The 23,524-nt window shown below is 36.9% G+C and overlaps 1 protein-coding gene across 1 annotated transcript in view; it reads right to left on the bottom strand.

The window, feature by feature from the left end:
- DPYD (dihydropyrimidine dehydrogenase) overlaps window positions 1–23,524 on the bottom strand; it is a 348,521-nt gene that overhangs the window by 245,746 nt on the left and 79,251 nt on the right. The window contains exons 4-5 of the mRNA XM_065656297.1: window positions 12,515–12,602; window positions 2,421–2,582 (exon numbers count right to left, since the gene is read on the bottom strand). Coding sequence (XP_065512369.1) covers window positions 2,421–2,582; window positions 12,515–12,602 — 250 coding nt within the window. The remainder of the gene's footprint in view (window positions 1–2,420; window positions 2,583–12,514; window positions 12,603–23,524) is intronic.

Below are 23,524 nucleotides of genomic sequence, written 5' to 3'. Positions count from 1 at the left end.
ACTCTTACAGGTAAAGCTGTGAACACACTTTGTTTGCAGTATCTGTGCCAATTTTTTATCAGCAGTAGTACCTTATGATTTTCTTCAGTACTTTCACCTATATTTTTGTAATGGTTGTTACCTGGAAGCACTCATTACATTGTATTTCTTCCAACTATACATACTTCCATAGTAAAATCTAACCGAATGAAAGCTAAAAAAAAAAAAGTATTAACTACAAAAGTGACTGCCTATTATTACTAATTATGAGTACTACAATACATACAAATTGTTTGTTAAACAGCAATAATTCTAAAGGTTATTAACAACAAATTTTAACATCTTAGGATGCCATAAAATAGTAAGGATAATAAAATCTACTGAAATCCTATTTTTGTTAGAGTGCTATATAGAACTGTATAACAATTTTATTTTGTTAGAACTCTTGACATTAATATCACTTTGAACAAACTTGAAACATTAGGAGCAAAGCCATTCTGAGCTATTCATCCTCTGCAGTTTTCATATCAATCATTATGCTAGCACTGAGCTTTTTTAATAGATTTCTAAAGATTTTTGAAGAAAAATGGCAGATATTTAGCATTATCTATTAAGCCATAATTCCTCTCTATTAATCATAGCATTAGGGCTAAAAGGAGACACAAATCAGGTTTTAACATATATCACTTGCATTTGGTTCCTAAACGGTAATATTTCACTATTGTATTTATCATCTACTTGACAACTGCTTAATCTTTTTTTCTTTTTTTTAAAGCAAAAAACCAAAACTTTATTGCACATCAGAAGGCTTTACGTATAACGAATAAAGGCCAGTAGAAGAAAAGCTAATAAAATTGCCTCTTGACTGATAAAACCCAACTATTGAATATACACACAGAAAAATACAGTTCAGTATCTCTAGCCTCACTCTGTAAACGAGAACTTTGGTCCAAACTGTACTGATTCTAACATTTATATGTTCAAATCTCCAGAAAATCAAAGTGGATAACTACTTGAATGACAGAGGGGAAAGAAGGTTCAGCAACAGCTAGCAGGGAAGTTTAGTAGGTGCTCCAGAAGCTTTACAAACACATAAAGAAGAGAAGAACTGCAGCAGGTAGCAACGTTTGCTCATCAAATCATGACCCACAGCTATTAAGAAGGGGGTGTGAAGCCTATGAATGACAGCAGAGAAAAAAAAATTGCCTTATAAACAAATCATCTGTTACTTCCAGACTGATTCGCATTCCTCAGGCTTTGTAAAGGCGACTGGAATTTCATCGTGCGTTTGTAAATATGATCTGCCAAATGACTCAAAATACAGAAGAGGGACAAACTCATTAGTTAAGGACAGCACAGAAATGCGCAAACACATGCATATGCCTTTTTTTTATACAGCCACAACTTCAGCACTTGTACAGAGAGCAAAGTCACAATTTTTACCCAAAGATACTTCAGACAGATCAGATAAAGTGCCAGCTGAGACCATGAGTTTGGTATAAATTCTCCATGTCTTTAAAGGAAGTTAACAAATGAGCAGCAGCCTCATCTTTCTTCAGATGTAAATTGAAACATTGAAACTTCACACTCACCAATAATGCACATGCACCTCAATAGAAACTCTTGAGAAGATTTCCTAACATCAACCAGCAAGTAACAACTTTTGCTTCAGTAGCCCGAATATATGCATACCTTTATGAACTAATAAATTTACATGTACACACATATGTGCATCTATATCTATTCTAGACTCCTACATTTACTACTCCTACGTTTAGGAGTAGTTACATTTACACAGTCCTAAAATTACATTCAGCTCTTCAAAGGCAACCAGGAGGCTGATGTGGCCCCTGGTGAAAATTAGTTGGACATCCCTTGTCTAGACAGAGGCACATAGACATACACATATTTCAGGTCAACCTGAAACTACTTATTTACTTGCTTTTAGCAAAACAGGACAGTAAAGAGTTTAAATAATCTGAAATGTTTCCTTTGCTGGAAAGACAGTACAAATGCACACTAATTCTGCTATGGGTTCTACCCAACACCCAGAACAGTTCTACATCTCCTTAACATGCAGTTACAGATGCAGGTGCACATGATCTTTTTCCTTATGCAGTCTAACTCATCAATATCCGCAACTTCACCTGTCTTAGATAAATCTTTCATTATAAAACAAATTGTCTCAACTACTAGTGTTTCTAAGGAGTCATTTTGTCCACAAATAATGTTCCTTATGTTCCTGTAAAGTATTGCATTATGAAAGCATGTCTAAGGTTCTGAACGTGCTATAAGAAAAAGGATAATTATTCTAACTTCCTATGCCTTTATTTTATTAGTACCAACTTTTTTTAAAAAACAAGTCATTAACAAAGGAAACCACTCAGACAATACTCATTGGTACATACAAAGAGTGTGAAACATTTGCAAGTCCTACCTACCTCAGTAGCAAACTGCTGCAATCCACCAATATTAATTGGTCCCTCCTCAGTAGCATATAAATTGCAGCCACCAACACAGAGATCTGATGTTGGGCACACCATTCCACATGTTAGGCCAAGAGGATTGTCAGAAAGAATCATTTTGGCAGCTCCATAGTAGTTCTGGGGGAAGAAAAAAAAAAAAAAAAAAGAAAAGAAAAGAAAAAAAAAAGGGGGGAGGGGAAAGAGTCAAAGAGTCACTTACCAAGGAAGCAAAAATTCAAGATAAAATACAAAATATATCTTATATAGCATTATGTCAAAGACACCAGAAAGGAAGTCAGCAAAACAACTGATTATGCAAAGATAAAACTTTTCTTTTTAGCTTGCAAAATAATTAAGTGTCTTCAGCCTGAGGAGGTCATACAATTTTTATTGACTTAACAAATTTATGTTTGAAAACTACTGTGCCTACATGATGTACGTGTAAATACTTTCTCCATTTCCAGGTCAATTGGGCAGTAGCTGAGTAGTAACCCTTGTTGAAGGTCTGACCAGAAAGTGCCAGTTAGATTATCAGTTCCTTATGACAAAGGGAATGAAAAGCTGATTTTACACATCCATGCGCACCACCTCTGCAGGTGTGCTTGTCCTTTACCCCAGATCAGTAGTGCCAACTGAGTCAGATCCAAAATGAGAAGGAGGTTTCCTATGTAGCTACCTGTAGATATTGCACTATTGGATTACCTTGGAACTCTTTTTTCTCAACCACATAGTGATCAGGGCAAACACTTATTTTCCTGTTTCCATAAACAGCAAACCAGTGAACTGATTAAAGAAATTATGTACAATTCACAGCTTCACAGATTCTCAATATTCAGTGCACATCTTCAGAAAAGCAACAGTTTCCGGATACATGAGACCCAGCAAGATTTCTTTCCGTAATAAAAATCTATGGAGTAGACATTAGCAAGCTCCCAGTGCCTTATGCCATGAGAAAACAACTCCTGGTTGTTCTGGTTGTTTTTTTAGACTGAATAATTCTCCTAAGAGGGAGCACCAGTGGAAATGCCAGGAGTGAACTGGTCTCATTTAGAGGGAGATAACTACTGGTGGCAGTTCTGAATTTGCATTACATTTCCACTAATAAAATTATGGGGTAATTAAAGCAAACTGCTTACAATCTATCTTTTCTTCTGTATAGTTAATATAAACTTTACGTAATTGTAGACTCTAGTTCTTTCTTCATTTTACTGCTCCTCCCACCAATTCTAAAAGCCTCACCAAGTCCACAAAGATGTTTTAATGCTAGAGCTCCCTTCAAGGGCCAGAAGACAATCCAGTGCCCCTTGGAATTCGCACACAGCTGAGGTTCGACAATAGCTTCTTCAGTGAGAAATTAACGCTGGGATCTCCTTCCAGTTTTCTCCAAACTGCAATAACTGAGAGATTAAAGAACATTTCTCCTTTCTCTTCCACCACCTCTTCCATATTCCAATCTTCAATAATCATCACTAATATGAAACTGCTTTTTATCACAAATATCTTTACCTCTCTGTCCCAGGACGGTTGACTCTGAACAACCAGAAGACGTAGCATTCAAATGGTGTGAAGTACTTGGTCACAGTAGACATTATGCAATACCTGTGACTTACTGTCTGTCAAATAGGCTAGTGTACACGTAAGTCCTTATTCAAAGCGAATGCTATGCCACACAGAGCAAGAATCCAGTTATGAATAAAACGAGCAGTGTCAAGATCTGCCAATATAAGCAAAAATGGGTAACAAGACTTTGGGTTGGGAGGTTCAAATTCACTAAAGACATTTTAAAAGACTGAGCAAAAAATTCTTAAACCAGATGCTTTAGACATGGCTAGAAACTTCCAAGAGAATGCCAATGTTTAAGAAATGTCTTTGCAGATGTAACTGGACCTTTTGCTTATAGATGCTGATCTACTGCACAGCATGAGCTCCTGTCCAAGAACAAGCCCTCTGCAACCTCCTGACACCCACAGGGCACAGTCCAGCGCTGTGGGCAGAACTTCAGGAGTCCAGCTCTGAGTTCCTTCCTCTCTCTGACCTTCCATTCTCTTTAATCATTTATCCTGCCTTTACTGTGTTGATTTATTTTCTAATGTATCAAACATGATTAGAAGAATGTTTTCCAATACTTGACAAAAACTGGCAGGGAAATACAGTATAGTCTAGTAAGTTACACTAAGTGCTGTTATACAAACTGTGTTACAAAACTGCAAATCACCGTGTTACTACAGTAATAAATAAGAGTTTGTAGTATATGTACAGTATCTATAATGTTTAGTTACATGAACACTTTGTGCTCACAACTTTTTTTAAGCTGAAAACACGTGTTAATGATCACTACATTTACCAGTAACATTAGGGGTAGAATATTCATAAAATATTCACATTTTATAAAAAGTATCGATTACTTCTCTTTCACAAAACCAGGCAGTAGTAGGCTGCACAGAAAATAAACATAAGATGCAGACCTGGCAAGCTGGTAACTACACACCACATGTTATATGGGAGAAGGATCAGAATTAAAGGGAGGACGGCTTCATTAAAATGACAGTGTCACTCCAGGGCATGGAACGATGCAAACTGCCTTAACAGTCTGGAGTCATTTTTTTAGATGCTGAAATAATAAGATGACTCAGTTGGCTAGTTTCTTACCGACATCACAAAGGAAGAAAGTCTAAAACTAGAATGCTTCTGAATTTTTTAATGAGATAAATGTCTGATCGTGCCTTTGTTCATACAATCTTTTTTCCTGTGCGCTTCCTTGGAAATAAATTAATCTAACTGGATAGGATGTTTTGTGGTTTCCTACATCAAAATGTCAATAAATACTACATTGCTAACACAAGGAACAAAAACAAGCCTTACACAGACATCAATAATCAGCAGAAACCAGGCAGAGGAGGATCTCCACATGTATCATTTGGAAGCATTATATAATTTGCATGCAAATGAGACTGGTTTTTACTTGAAAAAAGCCTATTAAAACACATAGGATCAATACTGAGAGACCAGAAGAAATCGCATTTACTATCAGGAAATGCTTATAGCATCTTTTCTTTCAATTCAATTCAATAGCTTTTTATATAAATTCATTATGCATCAGGGTGTTTTGATATTGCAGTTTTCTCAAAACAATGGCAAATATGCATTATTATGCTTTGTGTAATAAAAATGAATACACTGAATTCATCAGGATTTTGGGACAGAGTGAATACTTTAAAAGAAAAGAAGAAAAAAGTGGTAGTATTCTTTTCATCTGGGTTTAGTTTAAAAAAGGGGAAACATAGCAAAAAATATGGGAAAATATCACCTCCTCCTATCCTAGTTCATGCTCTGCAATGGCTTTAAAATTTACTCAAGATGTATTGGATTAAAATATTTTCACATACTGAAGAGCCTCTATTTAAAGTATGTAGTTATGTAAGTAGCATTTTTCACATTGACACACAGCAGTTCAAATATAACAAGAAACGCCTCCAGTCTGTCAGCCCCCCCCAAATATCTTCCGAAGAAGAATGAACAAAACATAACAGCAACTTATCAAATCATACATATTCTATATTATAATGCTGATGATTTTTAATCAATCCAGAAATCTTTCACATCATTTGACTTGTGTCATCATAACAGGACTGTAATTTCACACAGTGTCACTATCTTCTTACGAAAAAGAACGGAAGAAATATCTTGTACTGTCATTTTGTCCTTTGTAGTCTAGAATGTGAGAGATTCTTTAATTGACATAGTGTCATCGCAAAAGTCTATTCTACATAATTACACTATGGCAACTGAAACCAGCTGTCAGCCATTCCATTACACTAAGTACAAACAGACATCTCAAGAAAAGTCACTGTTTCAAGTGCATCAATTTAACACCATTACTACTTTTTCTTTTAAATGTGGGGGGGTTTTTTGTATTTAGTGACCTGAAATATACAAAGATTAACAGAAAAAGCTGAATAAAACAGCACTTTAAAAAAACCTGGGGCCTCAAAGTAGTACTTAAAGATTAATTGTGATGCATATCTGTATATAATTATTACCAATCATCTAGCAGCTTTCTGACTTCCACAATCCTTCATTGTATTAACAGTATCCCACTTACAGTATTTTACATATGAACTATGACTCATGATTTTCTACAGCATTTGCAATGGCATATAGACATCCTTTGTTAATTTACTCAGAGTTCCTCTAGCACAGAAAAACCATCACTCACTTTCATCCACCTGTCATAATCCTATGTCTCTCACCACCCTTTATCCTTACGATCTTCATTTATTTTTCTCTCAATGATCCCACAGTTTTTGGTCTCTTGCCTTCTTTTGTCTACCCACTTTTCCTTATTTCTCATTTCCAGTATATTGCCACAAACACTTTTTTCTTTACTCCCTCAATCTCCCAAACTTCAGATTCACCCTTACCACTTGTATCCATCTCTATCCTCCAGTTTGTTCCCTCTCCCATTTCTCCCTTGAAAGGGCGAATTTCTCTCTTGAAAAAAAAACAACAACACAAAACAACCAACCAACCAACCATCCTCCACCCCCCCTAAACAAACAAACAAAAAAACCACACACAACACCAACCCACACAGATTTCCTTTGGTTTCATTTAAACCTAAACATTTCTCTGAAATCCTAAAACTTACTCTTGTGTTCCACAGTTTTCTCTGTACTCTTTCTAGCATTCAATTCTCTCTTCCCCATTTTCCTGCCAGCATTCTGCACAGTACAGAGACAAGCTTTTATCCAGAGGGCTGCATGTCTTTGTTGGTTTGGGGTTTTTTTTGTTTGTTTTCCAGTGTTTTTTTTTTCCTTTTAAAATGCTGGCCACCAGAAGGCTTATATCCACCTATAAAGTCTGTTAGAAAACGGTTGATGCATCAGCTCAGACCAGTTTGTCTTTATTATGAAGGGATACGAGAGAAGATGGTACTTCTGAACAGGAAGAAAACTGTTGAATCAATGTCAAGAATCACTGCAATAACAGCCGGTAACAGAGAGCTGCAGCGAAAAAGTGTGATTCTTGAGTACCGATAACACAAAAGATACTCCCGCATCCCTAGTTCATTACAGACTCAGCCTGTAAAAGCTGAGCCCTTCACTCTTTATGCCAGTGCCATATTAACACAGCTTCATAACCCCAGCCTATACTGCACCAACAGTGGTCTTCCAACGTCATTACTCAACCATAAAGGTGCCTGATACCAAAAAGCTCCAAGACCGTCTCACTGAACACTGCAAAAGTAGAGCATGTCAGCAGCTGTTGCTTTCTCATGGGCAGCTCCCTCTGGCACACACTTCTGCCTAACAGGAGGAAAGCCGGACAGGCTGCAAGTGTTCAGCCTGAGAGCTGCTTCTGGGAAGCTGTGGGATTTTCTGCTGCTGTACAATATTTGATTGTGCCACTCCTAAAGGATGATGGGTGCTGGAGCTCCATTTTTGCAAGTCCTTCTTGCTTTGACGTATCAACACAGAGAAAGGACACAAAATCCTGAAGTCCCTTCAGGTACTCGTTCAGGGGTAGAGGGTGAAGCTTTCTCCTGCAGCAGCCGAACACTTATTTTTCTTAGTGTTTTGGTTTGGGGTTTTTTTTTGGTTGGTTGGTTTTTGTTTTGGGTTGGGTTTTTTTTTCCTTTTGAAAGAAAGAAATAACTAAGATGGCACTTGTGCATTATAAAACACAGCATATACACTTTGCAACATGAATGCCGTATTTAAAGAGAGGACAGCTGGAAGTCAGAACACTTTTGTTTGCCATCTACTGATGTTTAGAAACAAAAGAAGTAATGTGTGCATGGTGAATCTGAAGTCTGGTCTCTTAGAGACACAGTTCAAGCAGTCTGTAAGAACCAAGAAACACTGACTGGGAAGACATAATGGAATAGATTGTACCTTTATAAAGTGGAGTTGTAATCCAGTTTGTATGGAAAAAGAGAAAGGAAGTTGTGGCCTAAACTCTACAGAGTCACAGTAGCTAACACAATACAGCATAAGTGACATCCTTTTCTCAAAGGGGCTCAAGGCTCATTGAGTCTGGCAATTCAATTACCCTCTCAACCCAGAAACAACCCCTCCTCCCCAGTCCCTCCTCTACTCCTGAGCCCAGGTCTAATGGCAGAACAGCTACATTGTACATGGCCTGTAAATATCTAAAAAGCCTCAGGCTTTAGAGAACAAAAATCCCTGACCTTTTATGATTGCTATAGCAGCTTTCCAACAAAACAAACTACATACAATAGAGCTCTTAAATACCTGACAAGGTAATTCATTTTCAGTACGCTGCTGTCTAAATTCCCTGTATTAATAATGAATTGTGTTTAAATAAATACCTGCATGCAATACCGCTTACACAAGGATGAGGACAAGGAATTTACTGAACTGAATCTCCTCTAAGCAAGTAGAAGAGTAACCTGCTGAACAAAGTTTCTCGAGTGATGAAGAAAGATTGAGAAGCAGAAGAGGGACTTCAATACACCTAGAAAGCATACCCTGATTTCCTGGATTTAATGACCTCAGGTACCTGAATGTTCTACACTTCACCCATCTACTTCATCCAGAAGCTACCAGATATATCTAAGAACTCTTGGAATAAAAAATACATTTTATTTACAAGGTGAAAACAGCAAAAAAGATATATCATTTTGAAAAGAATTTTCAACAACATGTAAAATATCCTCAATAATGTGAAGCAAATACTTTTAGAAAAAAATACAAAAGTATTCAGCAGGCAGGTTGTTGAACAATATCCAAATGATTATTTCAATAAAAGTATAGAAAAGTGCATAACAAAGTGAAAAATTACTTAGTGGTTCCATTAAAAACTTTCAAAATGATAAGTCAGAAGTTTTAGCTTGGTTTTCAAAAGCACACTGTTCTTGTTTTCTGTCTGCTCTAAAAGTGTATGGTGCATGTACTCCAACCACCACAGGAGCAGAATGAAGGAGGGGAGAAGACACTGTAGGAGCAGTCACAGTACTGGACTCATACAGACTCTGCCAGGGTCACAACTTCAGATGAATCATTTCAACTTTTGGTACTCCTCTCTTAACTTCAACCTTTTATCTATTGTTTGCTTGGCAGAAAGCAAGGAGTTTCATAGTCCAGCAGTGTAAAAACAGTAGTACATACCTATACCTAGAAAATAATCTATTAATAAAGGATACCAGAAGAATTTACTGTTAAATTTACTGTTACTTTTTCTGAAGAACAGAATTTGGTATAATAGAAGCATTTACTAGCAAAGGTACCAGGAACACATTCATCAAAAGGAAAATTCAGCCTAGCAGACTGCGGCCATCAGGTCAAAGTTGGCTTCCTTCTATACACTGTTTATTTCCCTGAGAAGTTGCTTGGTACGTGAATTACAGGAGGCATAGCCATTGACATGAAGACCACAAATACCCAGGACTTTCTAGCCTTGTTTCTCAGTCCATGACTTCGGCTATTTGCTAAGCATATCTGGTCATGGGTTTTTCTCACTCCCATTTTTTTTGTTTGGTTGGTTTTCTGACTGTTTGTTTTTAAAGTCAGCATTAGAGCTGTTGCAGAGAAGCACTTCCACAACCATGCTGTATTAGATTTCTTCCAATAGGAGAAGGAGAGAAAGCAAAAGGTAAGAGTGTATGTAGACTCACACTTAAAAATACATTTCACAGATGCAGTGCATTAGGCATGCAATTTCCTGTCCTAACATCCCGGCTAGCAGAAACTGACTACCTGACTTTTTATAACTTCCTGTGTGTGAATGTTTCCTGCTGTCTATGCAATTATCAGGGATCAACATGAGAGAAAAGCAGTTACCAAAACCATTGTATACCACTTAAAAAACTAGTTGTAGAGTGAATACAAAAGCTATTGACAGATAGGGATAGGGTTCAAAAAGAAAGGCTGTAAGTACGTTTCAGTAATCTAAGATACCTGGATTTTTCCCTAAACAATGTTAAACATCTTAAGAGAACAGTAGTATACTGCAATTCTTTTCTAAAGCAGGATTTCCTGATAAAACAGCAAGTGATCATGTCACCTGCTCAGGGTAGAACCACAGTCTTACCTAGCATCTGAAGCTTCCAAGATGATTTAAAACATCCAAAACTCTATAGGATTGACTCACCTCACTGACCATCTGACAGGTTAAATCTGCCCTTATTCAGACCTGTAAGAGTGTACTCATTGGCTTCAGCAGGGCAAAGACTTCACTTTGTACATTTGATGCTACTTCCTAGTGTTATTGCAATATATTTGCCAAAATACAACTCTCAAAGCCCTGCAGTCACCCCATCTTTATTTTCTCTCCTCTGTAATGGATTCACAGATTTCAGAATGATTCAGCTGTTAAAATGACATACACTTTCTGCCAGGTCACAAAAGGGCATCATACTTCTGAGGCTATCAAAGTCTAAAAGACCCAGCAGATTTCTCATTCCAGGATGCTGCTAGTGTCAGTTCTTCTGACATCTTCTGTTGCAGTCTTCAGTCCATCTTCCCTGGTTCTTTATTCCAAGCTTTTCTATTTTGATAATCAGGCTCTTTTTCTTTCCTGAACAACACATCACCCTATCCTATGCAAGGCAGCAGCATAACTAAGCCCTAATAAGAAAAGCCCATCCTAGTGAAATACTTCCATAAAATTTGCTCTAAGTTTCCTAAACAAACTACAGCCCAATGATGAGATGGAGACTAGCAGTTTCATTACTGTCTTGTACCTTCTCCGTTCAGTTTCCCTGCTTCACAATGCCTGGAAGAGGTAATAGGAGCAATATGCCACAGGCTACACTATGGTTGCAAACAGATGCCTACATTCATGACAATAAATGATGCACTGACAGGGTATAGATTGCATAAGAAAATTCTCTATATGCAGATGCTGGGCATAATGCCAATTAATGTAAACCACATCAAAACATAGCTATGTTATAATTGATGCATGTATCTTAATATCTCCTCTTATTCTAATGTTTCTTGTTAAGGTGCAGAATTTACCAGTCTCTTCTCTGTACAACACACAGTGTTGTAAAAGCAGTGTTGCTGTTAACTCACACATGGCAGTGCTGCTGTTGCCAACTTCACTCCAGCTTTACCTGCATTGGCCCTTTCAGCTGCATCTAACAGTGAGACATGTTAGAGTAGGGGTGTCGAACTAGGACTCCTAAAATGACATTCGACCCGTTGAAGGCAACCGCGAGGCTGATGTGGCCCCGGGTGAAAATGAGTTCGACACCCCTGTGTTAGAGCATAATATGCAGCCAGGAAATCTTTGCAGCACCCCCAGTTGGGCTCATACAGACAAATAAATCACATGGCAGCTAATGATTCCACAGATGGGAAGTTTAAAAAGGTATGAGGCAATCAATATCCAGTCATCTTCAGGCTATCCTAGACAGCCTAATTAATCTTGTCATATCAACTTTGCAGTCATCTTTATTTATTTCTATTTCTGACTGTTAAAAGTAATTTATAAACCACAAATCAAAATAATGTTTTTAAGATTTTATTATGATTATAGTATAATAGCCTATTAAGAAATGAAAAGGTACAGTACCTTCAAAGAGGGGGTTCAATTTATTCTTGTAGTATTTTATTAATAGTCTAAGTGACTGACTACATTTGCATTAACCAGAGCCTCTTATTATAAAGTACAAGAAAACATTCCTTGAGATGACCACCTTCATGCGAAATTTCTACCCAAAGCAAATTTAAACTATAATCACTTCTTAAAAAAAAAAAATCTTTAATGAAAAGGTTTGTATCTGTAATATCTCAGGTAGCAGCAAAGTTAAATAACTACATCATAATTTTTTTAATATCATTATATTTGAAAACCATCAAAACCAAAAACTTTATAGAAAAAGTGACATGAAGAAATAGATTTGCACTATACACTATCTCTACAGGCACAGATAGGCAGCAAAAATAATTAAAATTTAGATGACTGTTGAACTTTAAAGTATCTGTTGTAAACACTCTTTTTTTAAGATCTTACGAAGATAAACCTTGAAATGCAATCTCACTAATAGAACTGCATGCAACTGCTGTTATCTTCTTCCATGTACTATGCAAGCCTGATTTTACCTTGTTTGCAATACTTGTGATGAATGACTTGATGTCCAGATCAGTTGGGCAACTCTTCTGACAAGGTGCATCTGCACACTTTAAGCATCTACAAGAATAAAAACATGTCAAGGAGACTTGGAATACAAATGCTACAAATACCATAAGGTTTTCAAGTTAGCATGGTAGAAGATAAGCCACAAAGGAATAATACAGAGCATTTTAATAAAATTTCTATTTAAAATCACGAAGTCCTGGATTATCATTATTGACTTGCATTCAAACACTGTTTACATTCTGCTGACTTCAAAGAAATGCAGCAGGGTGCAGTTACAAACATATGGACTACACAGGTCTAAGTATTAGGAAACAATGTCTAATTACATGGAAGCACTTTTTCCTGGAATCCAAGATTGCTAGACTTCTGACCGTTTCATTTTTCTACATGAAAAACATCTGTGCAGTGAATCTGACTTTATTAACAAAGTTCTGGAATTGTCAATGTGGATTAAATTCTGGATGTTGAACAGACATACAAAAGCAACAGTATTTCCACAGATGAAGGAATTACTTTGTACTGTATGTGCCAAAGAATAAGAACAGCTGATAAATTTTAAAGCTACTTTTCTGTGAGTTTCCTGTGATTTGTCTGTGACATGTCTGTGACATGTCTGTGACCTCTGAAAACAATTCAGTAGTTTTATGCATACTCAGAACTCAAAACCCTAAGACCCTCTTCTTGTCATCCCTAATGATTAAACCTAACTGTATATTAAAACATACCAAGTAGCAAGGATTTAATGCCTGTTCCTGCATAGTCATCCACCAGTCTGGTGGCTTGCACAAGTCTCACCTGTGGATTAAGCCACCAGGATAGTCTATGCAATTTGCAGTAAGCAAATCTAACAAAAAAACATAAAAGTCAGCTGAAGAAATAAAATGGTTCTCTCTTAAACACAGAGGTATTTTTACATACTTTTGTTTTTACATATCAGTGATTATCATAGGTCAAATGCCACACTACTAATTATCTCAGAATTCACTAAGTTATTCCAGATGCTCTTTCAATATTGTTCTACTAACATACAGAATTTATGCAAATTATGGTTGTAAAACACTCTATGGAAAATGAAATAAAGTTTGGTTTTAATGTATTATCTGAGCACAGCTACTCACGTAACTCCCACAAGTCCACCTTAACTATTGTCACTTAGTGACAGACAATAACACAGTGGAACTGCCTGGGACAGAATATTTCCAAACACAGAAAAGCTGCAAGAGGCCTATGGACAACACACAAAGAAATGAGGAACACAGTAAAAGGAATGAAATGCCTGAAATACCTGCAGTGAGAAACTGACCTTTGTCAATCCCATGTATTGCTTTCATTTGGGTTTTGTTTGTTTGGGGTTTTTGTTTGTGTGTTTGGGGGTTTTGTTTTGTTTTGGTGTGGTTTTTGTTTTGTTTTGGAGTGTGTGTGTTTGGGATTTATTTTTGTTTTTTCTCAGTTAAGGGTGGAATGAGAGAGAAGGCAATGCCAATTAAGTTAAAGCCTAATTAGTCTTTCATCTTCCTATGCATTATCATCTAGCTGGATATTGCAGACACCATGGCACCAGCAAAATTTGAAGGCTCATGTGGTAGTGGCTGTTTGGATTTTCTCACAGAACTAGTCATGGGGAAAATGTCCCAGAGGAAATGTTTAAAGGGAAACAGGTCTCGCAGGCTGCAAAAGCTGGAAAATCTGATAAAGCCAAACACAGGTTCAACACCATGGTGGGTTACTAGTTGAAGCAGTCAGGATGTCAGGGGGCTCTGGCAGAAGCGCACCCACCAGCCCAGCCGTGGCACTTACATGTCCCGCTGCCTTGCACTGCCCACCGACAGGGACACGCTACAAGTGCCTTAACAAGCAACAGCAGGTCAGTGAGGACCTCCACGGGTTGACATGGCCAGAGCACCAAGTCAAGAGGATGCTCCTCGCATTCTAAGCAGATTGAAAGACAGCAAAACGTTAGTACTGAAAGACAGAAAAAAAGGAGATACACTAGAAAAAATACACCACTATGAGGGTTCAGATGATCATTTTACATGTGTAGGCAGTAAGGAAATAATAGAAGTGGAAAATCACGTGTTTAAAAAAGGCAACAATTTCATTACGACTTTTTGCTCTTCACTTTCCTGAATGTAGTTTCCTTTAAAGTACAACAGTCCCATATCCAAGACCAAAAGAATAGCAATTAACATAAAATATATTTCTGTGAATTATATATAGAACAATCTCATGTCAAAACTGACTTGAATGGCACCTAGCAGGATAAGCAGTGTACAGATTACCTGTTGCATCTAGCAAGCATCTTTACCAAATTATTTATCTTTTGATTTTTGAGCTGGTTCACAAATAACAGCTGTTGGAAATGTCAGATACTTGGGGCGGGGGGGGGGGGCGGGGCGGGGCGGGTAGATAACACAAACGTGAACGTGAGCTTTGGGGAGGAGGGGAGGCTGCCATGAATATGCCACTTCAGACTTTCTCTTATAATAATACCATCTTCCGATTCTCCAAGCACTCTGCAGACTAAAGTGCACCAGGCTGCCATTAATCCCACTTATCACCCTGACAGCTCAGTAATTACACTCCCGCTAGAGCTAGGTACTGTAAGCTACTGTAGTCCTAATAAAACATCAAGCACTCTGCAGAATGCGTGCTGGTGAGGTGTTTTATTAAACTTGGGGGGTTGATCATCAAGTGACATTAGTGTTGACCTATTTTTCTATCTGACAATAAATTATCTTTTGACCATACCATAATAGATATTACAGAGTGCATTTGCTGTACCAAGGAGCAAAGGTATTGCATTCTGGTGAACCAGGCAAAAAGCATACAAAAAAAATAGTAGAATCATCCACCAGAAAATTATTACAGAAATTGCTGCAAGTGATTGATCCTTTCAAGAATCACAGGCAAAATACTGTGTGCTTAAAAAAATACACCAACAATTACCATGAGCTTCAATTCCACATGCATTCCCCATATGAAGAAACATTAAGTATTACACTTTTCCTTTTTCTGTAACTGTCCTCCCACCCTATGATAACCCACCTTTCATAAGGTTATTCCATTACTATGGTTTTAGTTCAAAATAAGGAAAACGAGAAACTATAAATTTACAATAAATTTCTCTTAATTCAGCTGCTAGCTCCTACCAAATTTAAATGAAGAGCTATATGCTCACTATATTAAGGAAAGAAAAAAAAAAAGCCACATTTTAAGTAGTCTTACTATTCTGGATTGCATAAAAATACAAAGCATTAGACAAAGCTAGACCTATACTATTCTCAGCGTATATATCTCAGCATTTCTTAGGAAAAACCCTTTCAACTATCAGAAATATCAGAAAACACCCTATTATGAATTTTTCCCCTATTTGTTCATGGAACAGCATTTCCATTAGAAAAATATAGGCCATGTTTAATCTTAAAAGATGCCATATTCACTTCGTATGCATATTGATTTCCATGTAAAAGGCAACACTATAGTCTTTGCACTACTAAACTCCAACTTGAGGAACTCAAAGACAAGGAATGATATTTTCCATTTTGGAAGCACTCAGCTGTTGGTTCAACTCAGTCTCATTGTGAAATCGTAAATTAAGTTAGATATAAAACCCCTACAAATGCTAAGCAAGTATAGCATATTTATATAAATATTTATGCAAATATTATCATTTGGCATAGCATTGCAGACATGCCCGTGACTATATAATGACAGAAATTCACATTTCCCACACATCTAAGCTGAAAATTTACATCTCTTCCTGAACAGTGTTAAATTATACATATGTATCCCCATTGAGCTTAAAATCTTCAATTTCTGATTTTTTAAGTGTTGCGGTACTAAAGTTATTTATTGTTTAAGGTGAGCATGCTTATAAATCTCTTTCAGGCACAAAATAACAGATGCAAAGGATACTTATGCAGTAGCCAAACATTATCAGCAATAGGGTTTGCACCTATCAATTTTGTCAGGGCAAAATAAGCACCTAAAACCATGCATGCATACACACAAACTCATTCAACCAACCTCTAACAGCATGGGTACTAAAAACCAAACAAACCAATAAAAAAAAAAAAATCCCCACAAACTAAACAAAACAAAATCAACCAAACAAAAAAACCCCACACTCCAAAACACACAACACACTGTAATAGAAAAGAAAAATGGAACAGCCAAATAAAAGCTGCAAATTTCTGGAACACATACTATGCATTGGGAAAAAAAGATGCAAGAAACAATGAGGTATGTCTATTTGTAAAAAGGAATGGAAAGCAAATGAGGAAAATAAAGAATAAAAAAGTAACACACTCCTGTATAAATAATATTTCCACTTCGGAAAAGAATTATACCAGAAACCAGTTTTCTACTCTTGTGTACAGAAGAAAAAGTGAAAAGGAAGGCATAGCCAAGACTAATTTTCAATTAATAATTTTCATTATTTAATTGTTGGAATATTACCCAGTATTTTATTTTAAAATTAAAATACCTGACCACACAGTCTCATTTCAAGGTCTAGACCAGCTCCTAACACACTTTTGTTTCTAAACAAAGAAGGGCAATTTAGTTATATCATTACCTAAAATTGCAGCAAATAATTGTCTATCTAACTGGCTACAATATTAACTGAAGTGCAATCCCATGTATGCTGAAAGGCGGGGGGTGAAACAGATAATCTAGAGTAATATTCCACAAACAGATCATCGCTGATAACCTATCACATTTTCATATATCACAAAACAGGCCAAACAAGCTTTATCATGGCTGCTGTTGGCAGATGTTTAGAAGCAGATTAAATCCTAATCCATTTATGTGGGTTTCTGCAGGACATAAACATTCATTTTGGAAAAAAAAGGATTCCAGCTCTACTATTTGTAGAACTTTCTAAAACTTTGTCCACTACTCAGAGAAATAGCCCAGATACCCACATAACAGTTTTACACAGGTCTCATCATGATGTTCTGTATACTCTCCCTGAGGATTTGGTCAATTAATTTTAAGAGAATGGCAGAGCCAATTCCACTCAACGAACTAGAGGCCAGTTTGCACAAGAGACCCAATTCCGATAATTCTCATGTCAAGGCTCTTCTTTGTCTCAAGTCTCTTGCACCACTCTCTAAACCCTGATTTGGGGGTGCTAAACAGCAGAGTAAGAGAGCCACATGTAAAATGAAATAAATCTATAATTTCCAAATAAATCTATATGTCCCAAGTTGAAGGCCAATTGCCTTTGATAGAGCACATGAAGGGCATCACACAAGTTTTTCTTGAGGTTAAATCCTTTAACTGCTTATGGCCAATCTTGCAGAACTTAGGCTTTCTTCTCCCCATTCGATCTTGTTGTACTTAGGGTCAAGGACAAACCTAAACAGAGATTTGGACATATATACTTTCATTGAAGAGAGATGTCAGAATAAAGATCCTCTAGTGCAATGGAAAGCCATTAGTGAGAAGCTATGGCTGAAAGCGGTAGAAAGAGACTTGCTGCCATTATTTTCTTTATTAAAAAAAAAAAACACCAAACAAAAAACACACCCAAAACTATCAATCAAGCAAAAAAACCTCATGCCCTTTTGTCTTCCTGTTCATTACACTCCACAATGGATAGAAGAAGAGAAAAACATTATAAAGCAATGGGGAAATTTTATTGTCAGGTTTAAATATCAAAACACAATAACAGTTGATATAAGGGTTTGATGAGTGTCAAAGACAAATCATAGCTAGAGGAATATTTGTTTTCATTCGAAGTGTAGGAGCAGAAAAAGGGACTCTTACACGCAAGGCTGAGAACTCTGTTGCCTGTGTGCAATGTAACAATGAAGACAAAATCTTAAATTAGAATCAACTATGAACACATAATTTTGGACCACAGGAGAAACAGACGTAATCTCCAAGAAAAACCTCTGAACACAAAAGGCATCAGAAACTGTACTAAAGGCAGTGAACGCAGACTATACAGGCAAGCAGGTTTCATGGTCCTGAACATGTAATACTGGAGAGAAAAACGCCCATCCTGTTAGCAATGCACAGGAGCTATAAGAAACAAAAGATTCAGTATCATGTGAATTGGCAACATTAGTCCATATCTGAAGAAAAAAGGAAAGAATCCCACATCATCAGCATTGCCCTAGGGAGTCCTATGAGTCTTCTGTAGACCCACAGAAAATGAGATGACTTCTCTGTCAGTAAGTTAAGATGACCAGAGGAAGTAAATTTTAAATAGAGGCCCTCTACAGGATTAGAGACAGATATGACATTGCTTCCAGCCGCTGCAGGAGGTGTGAGGGAGGTGTTTTTTATTGAAAGGAAGAAATGCTCAGAGTCGAAAGTTAGTCTTCGGGCACAAAAGCCTCCCACCATAGTGCAGACTAATGGCACTTACAGACAAGGTTATTTTCGGACACTTAAGAGGTAGTGAATCATATGGACATGGACTCCAAATCGTTCCATTCATCAATGACTCATCTTTCTCTTTTCTTCTTTCGCTCTCTACATGACCATAATTCTTCTTTTCTCATCTGCTTCTGAATCCCCCTTGAGTGCAGGAACTCTCTTCTCCGCTTTGCATCTGCTTCCTGTTTTCTGTAGTCTTTTTTCTCCATACATCTAAAACTCCTCCACTCCTCTGTCCTGTAAGTTTTTATCGTTCTTCAGCATAACGCCATTTTAATGGGTAATGTTGATAACATTAAAAAAGCATGACCCAATGTCTGCCAGCACATATCGATGGCAGGGGTGTAGGAGAGTGTGCACCCGTCGCTTTTCAATCCATCTTCGGAATTTTTGCCATCTACCATCCAGCCTGGCGGAACCTTCATTTCTGTAAGTTCCTGCACTAAAACTGTCCTTGCCTAGTGCATACTCAGGACCGTGCTATCTTGGACTGTGATCAGACATACGCAAATAGTGGCTACCAGGAGAAAAGTGGATGAGTGGGATTTCCTCTTAAAGCCTCGCTGAGTAGTGGGAACACGGCCCGGCAGAGCTCTGTGGTCAGCACAGAGGTGGTGCTGGCAGAACCGCCCCACGGCGAGATGCCTGCTCCGAGGCAGCTCATGGGAAACTATATTCTGCCTGCTCTTAAATTCCTCCCATCATTTTACTGGGACACAGAAATTTTCACTTACCGTATTGCAATATACCCTCAAAGACTATTGTCTTTCACCCACTTCACTTTATATAGCTTGTATATCATTACTTTAAACGTATTTCTCCAATTTATAATGTTACAGAACAAAACTGCTATATAAATTGAAGTTGATCAAAACCAGAAAAAGCAGTGTGGCTTATAGAATACTGTAGCACAAAGCATATATATCAGCACATGCCAAATCAGAAAAGCTGTAGCACCCTTTTGACATATCAGAAATAAAACCTTATATATATATATATATATATATATAATGCAAATAATTTCAACCATCCTATGCTTTCTCATAGACTCAATCTGTGAACAAGTAATTCAAATAAATGGTTCACTATGTTATATGTTATATGTAGCTCATACCAAATCAATATTATTACTAAAAATATATTTACCTTAACATCATCAGTACTAGAATCTGTATGGAATACCTTTCACTAGCTCCTTCACTCCCACACAGACTACCTCTTCTCTGGAGTTTTACTAAGGCAATTTATTTACAGCATCTTTAAATCCATGCTTTGTTTTTGTAATCCATTTGTTCTATACTACTCTACAACATTCAGAGTTCTTTGACTTCAAAAACAAAGTTATTATGGTAATGTCTCACCAAAAAAAATATTGCCGTGGTGCAGGAATAAAATGTTCTCAGTTTGTATAAAGGCACGAAGTCCGGTGAGTGTCAAAACCTATTTGCTCTTCCTCCTTAGTGGTAGATCTTACATAGGATATGTCAACCATACAGTTCCTGACAAGTACATGCAGACTCATATACCACACAGCTCTCTTACGTCAAACCCATCCACATGCTTTTACCTGCAGCAATTATTCCACATCAGCCTCTGTATCTTAAGACACAAAATGAACCTCTGATTCTCCATTTGAATTTTATTCTTTTCCTTTTCTCGCATTCATTTCCAAGTGACAAAGGTTTCATTTCAGTTTATCAGCATACTGTGTTTTGAAAGGGGAAATTAAAAATAACTTCCTCTTTCTGTTCCATCCAGTGCCATGACACATCAAATGCTGCTTCGATTCTCTTTTCTGACACTACTGGTATCACTGGGTTTACATCAGATAACATAGCCAGAGAGGAAGTCTGACTTTAGCTCTAGATAATGCAGAGACATTAGCTTTGAGTCCCAGCAAGATCAACCTATTTTCCACCAGCAGGAATGTGAGGCAATTCTCAAGGAGCAGTTACAGGTTTGGGTGCTGCCTGTCACAGAAAACTATCGTGGGGAACAAACAGTACTTGATGTGCTCAGGAAACTCCTGGTCTTCTCATCTTTTCAGTTATTTCTCATCCTTTATATTGTGGCACTTCCCTAATGAACTTCGGTTGGTCCCTTTATTGATATTCTGTCCCAGACTGGGGCAGTATTACTGCACATCTTCAAAAAGGTTGTATTTAAATTGCTACATTTTTATGATTCCCATGAATGACAAGCTAGATATTGGTTTCAATTAGCTTTAAAAATTCAATACACTGATGTGTCCACTGGCTTTAAAAGCTGACAGGTGGTCTTAGGATTTGGGTTTGATTTTTAAAAAAAAAAAAAAAAAAGTCTCTTACTTTTGCATATTTCTTTCTAACCTTTTTAAAAAATCCTCTATGGAAGATTCAGCTGTCTTAGCTTGCTGCAAACACTTCCAGCTAGGGTTAAGAAGTTTGAAACAATCCCATAAGAGCTCTGTACAAAACTATGGACAGTGTTATATAATACACTGAATGTTACCAGATGTGTTTAAACTGGAAAGTCAACAAAAGTGGTACTCGAATTTCTATTTGGAAATACTGTATTAGAATTAGAATTTAAGTTTAGATACTGTAATCAGCCCTCACATCTTATACCTATTCCATGGCCTAACAGCTCCCAACAAGTGCTCAGCTAAGAAGTTACCATTGCTCTCTGAAAAATTATTTTTGTAAACTCCTTCTAGCAGGACTTAGTACATAACCGGCCTAAAGATTGCTGCTTTGTACAATGAAAGAAAAGGTATTGGGGATCCGGGTCTTCAAATTTAGTAAATTAAAATTAACCTAAGTGGAAATAAAGTTGAACTCAGCAAGATACAAAAGTACGAGATGTATTTTCAGAAGAAAAAGCTACTTGAGTTTAATGTTCAGTTTTATCTTTTTACCTACCCACAGCACTGGCCAAACACATGAATGCTTAAGGAAAAGCAGGTGCTGCAACTATTAAAGTTTGTACTAAAGAATCTGAGGGTTCCCTTTACCTGTACATAAGAAAACCATTCCATAATCTAGATAGCTATCCATTTCTCATACTTCATTCTTACGAAACAAAAAGAGAAATTAAATTAAAACAAAACAAAAAGCAACCAAAAAACACAAACCAAACCAAAAGACCCTGTACCTTCTGAGTAAAGGATACATCGGATAGACTATTTCCTCCATTCGCTTCAGAACTGAACTTTTTTAAAAAAATTTCAAATACAAAAGTTTTAAATATTACAGATTTACAGCAATATTCATTCTAAGCATTGTTCCCTTTTTCATCTTTCATATTAAGCATTATGAAATTGCTGTGTTTTCGATAGTATTAATCAACACTCAAAATTCATTAAACTGTCCCAGAAAAACTATGTATAAAGATTTTATTACTGTCAGCAACATATTTTTATTTGAAACTTAAGAGTTTTTAGACTTACAAGAAATAAGAGTTAAAACTCAAATTTACAATTCCTCTGGAAACACTGATTATATTTCACACTACATATTAATTAATATTTTCTCAACACCATAGGTGCACAATACAGTTTGATTATTATCATGCCAATTTGATACTTTGATACTACCTACTTAGAACATAGACTGTGCTTTTTCAGGTTCTTGAAGTCGGCACTTTACCTGCCAAACCAGCCACTTGTGGCTCAGGCACACCCAGCCTTGTGGAGGTGTTTTAAATGGGTACATTTATGTTCACCACAATAGTGATCCCTTTCACATAGGAGGCAGCTGTTACATGATGTTCAATATCCTTTTAATCCTCTATAGACCTTAGACAGAAGAGTTGACAGAACTGACAGTTTTTATTATAGCTTGCCCTGTACACAATAATCTCCTTTCACCTGGACTATTCTCCCAGAAGACTTTCACCAGGACTATTCTCCCAGAAGACTTTTTGACTTATATCAAAGATTATTTCTAGTCTTTTTAGGAGAGAAGAAATTATTTTTATGTGGCATGATTCTTATCCTGTGTAAATCACCTTTTCAAAATATGAAACACCTGTTGTCTGTTTATCTTAATGTCAGTGAAACTCCTTTGGGTTCACTTCAGGAAAAAAACACACTTTTGTAAGTTCAGTCACAGACATTTTTTCTCCCAAAATACCTTGATCATCTATGCACATCTTACAAATGGCACTCTGTACAATACAACTTCAACTACAGGAGCACACATCTACCATTTATTTGTACTGAAAACATTTAAAACATTTAATAATTAAATTTAAACTTTATCTAGATTGTTTATAATGTAACTAAAATGCATTAATTTAAAATTTAAGAAAACGTTCTCAGTTAAAAACTACATACCCAGAAGAAACCCATTTCCTCACTACACCACCACAGAGACTCTAAAGATCAGACCAACAGTGCTAATGCTCATCTGTCTTGCGATTTAGGCATGCCAGCAATTGCACCACAATTGACGCAAGAGTGATTCAAAGAAAGAACCTTTGTGGAGTAGTCGTCTTGGGAGAGGCAGTAACAGCAGAATAAGCTAACATTTTCCTTATTTTTAGGATCTGAGCACCAAAGAATTCTCTGGATCTCTCTTTACCATCATCCTGCCATTTGCTCA

This window comes from Caloenas nicobarica, chromosome Z (assembly GCF_036013445.1).
Source record: "Caloenas nicobarica isolate bCalNic1 chromosome Z, bCalNic1.hap1, whole genome shotgun sequence".
NCBI lineage: Eukaryota > Metazoa > Chordata > Aves > Columbiformes > Columbidae > Caloenas > Caloenas nicobarica.
This window is presented reverse-complemented; position numbering and strand designations above follow the sequence as displayed.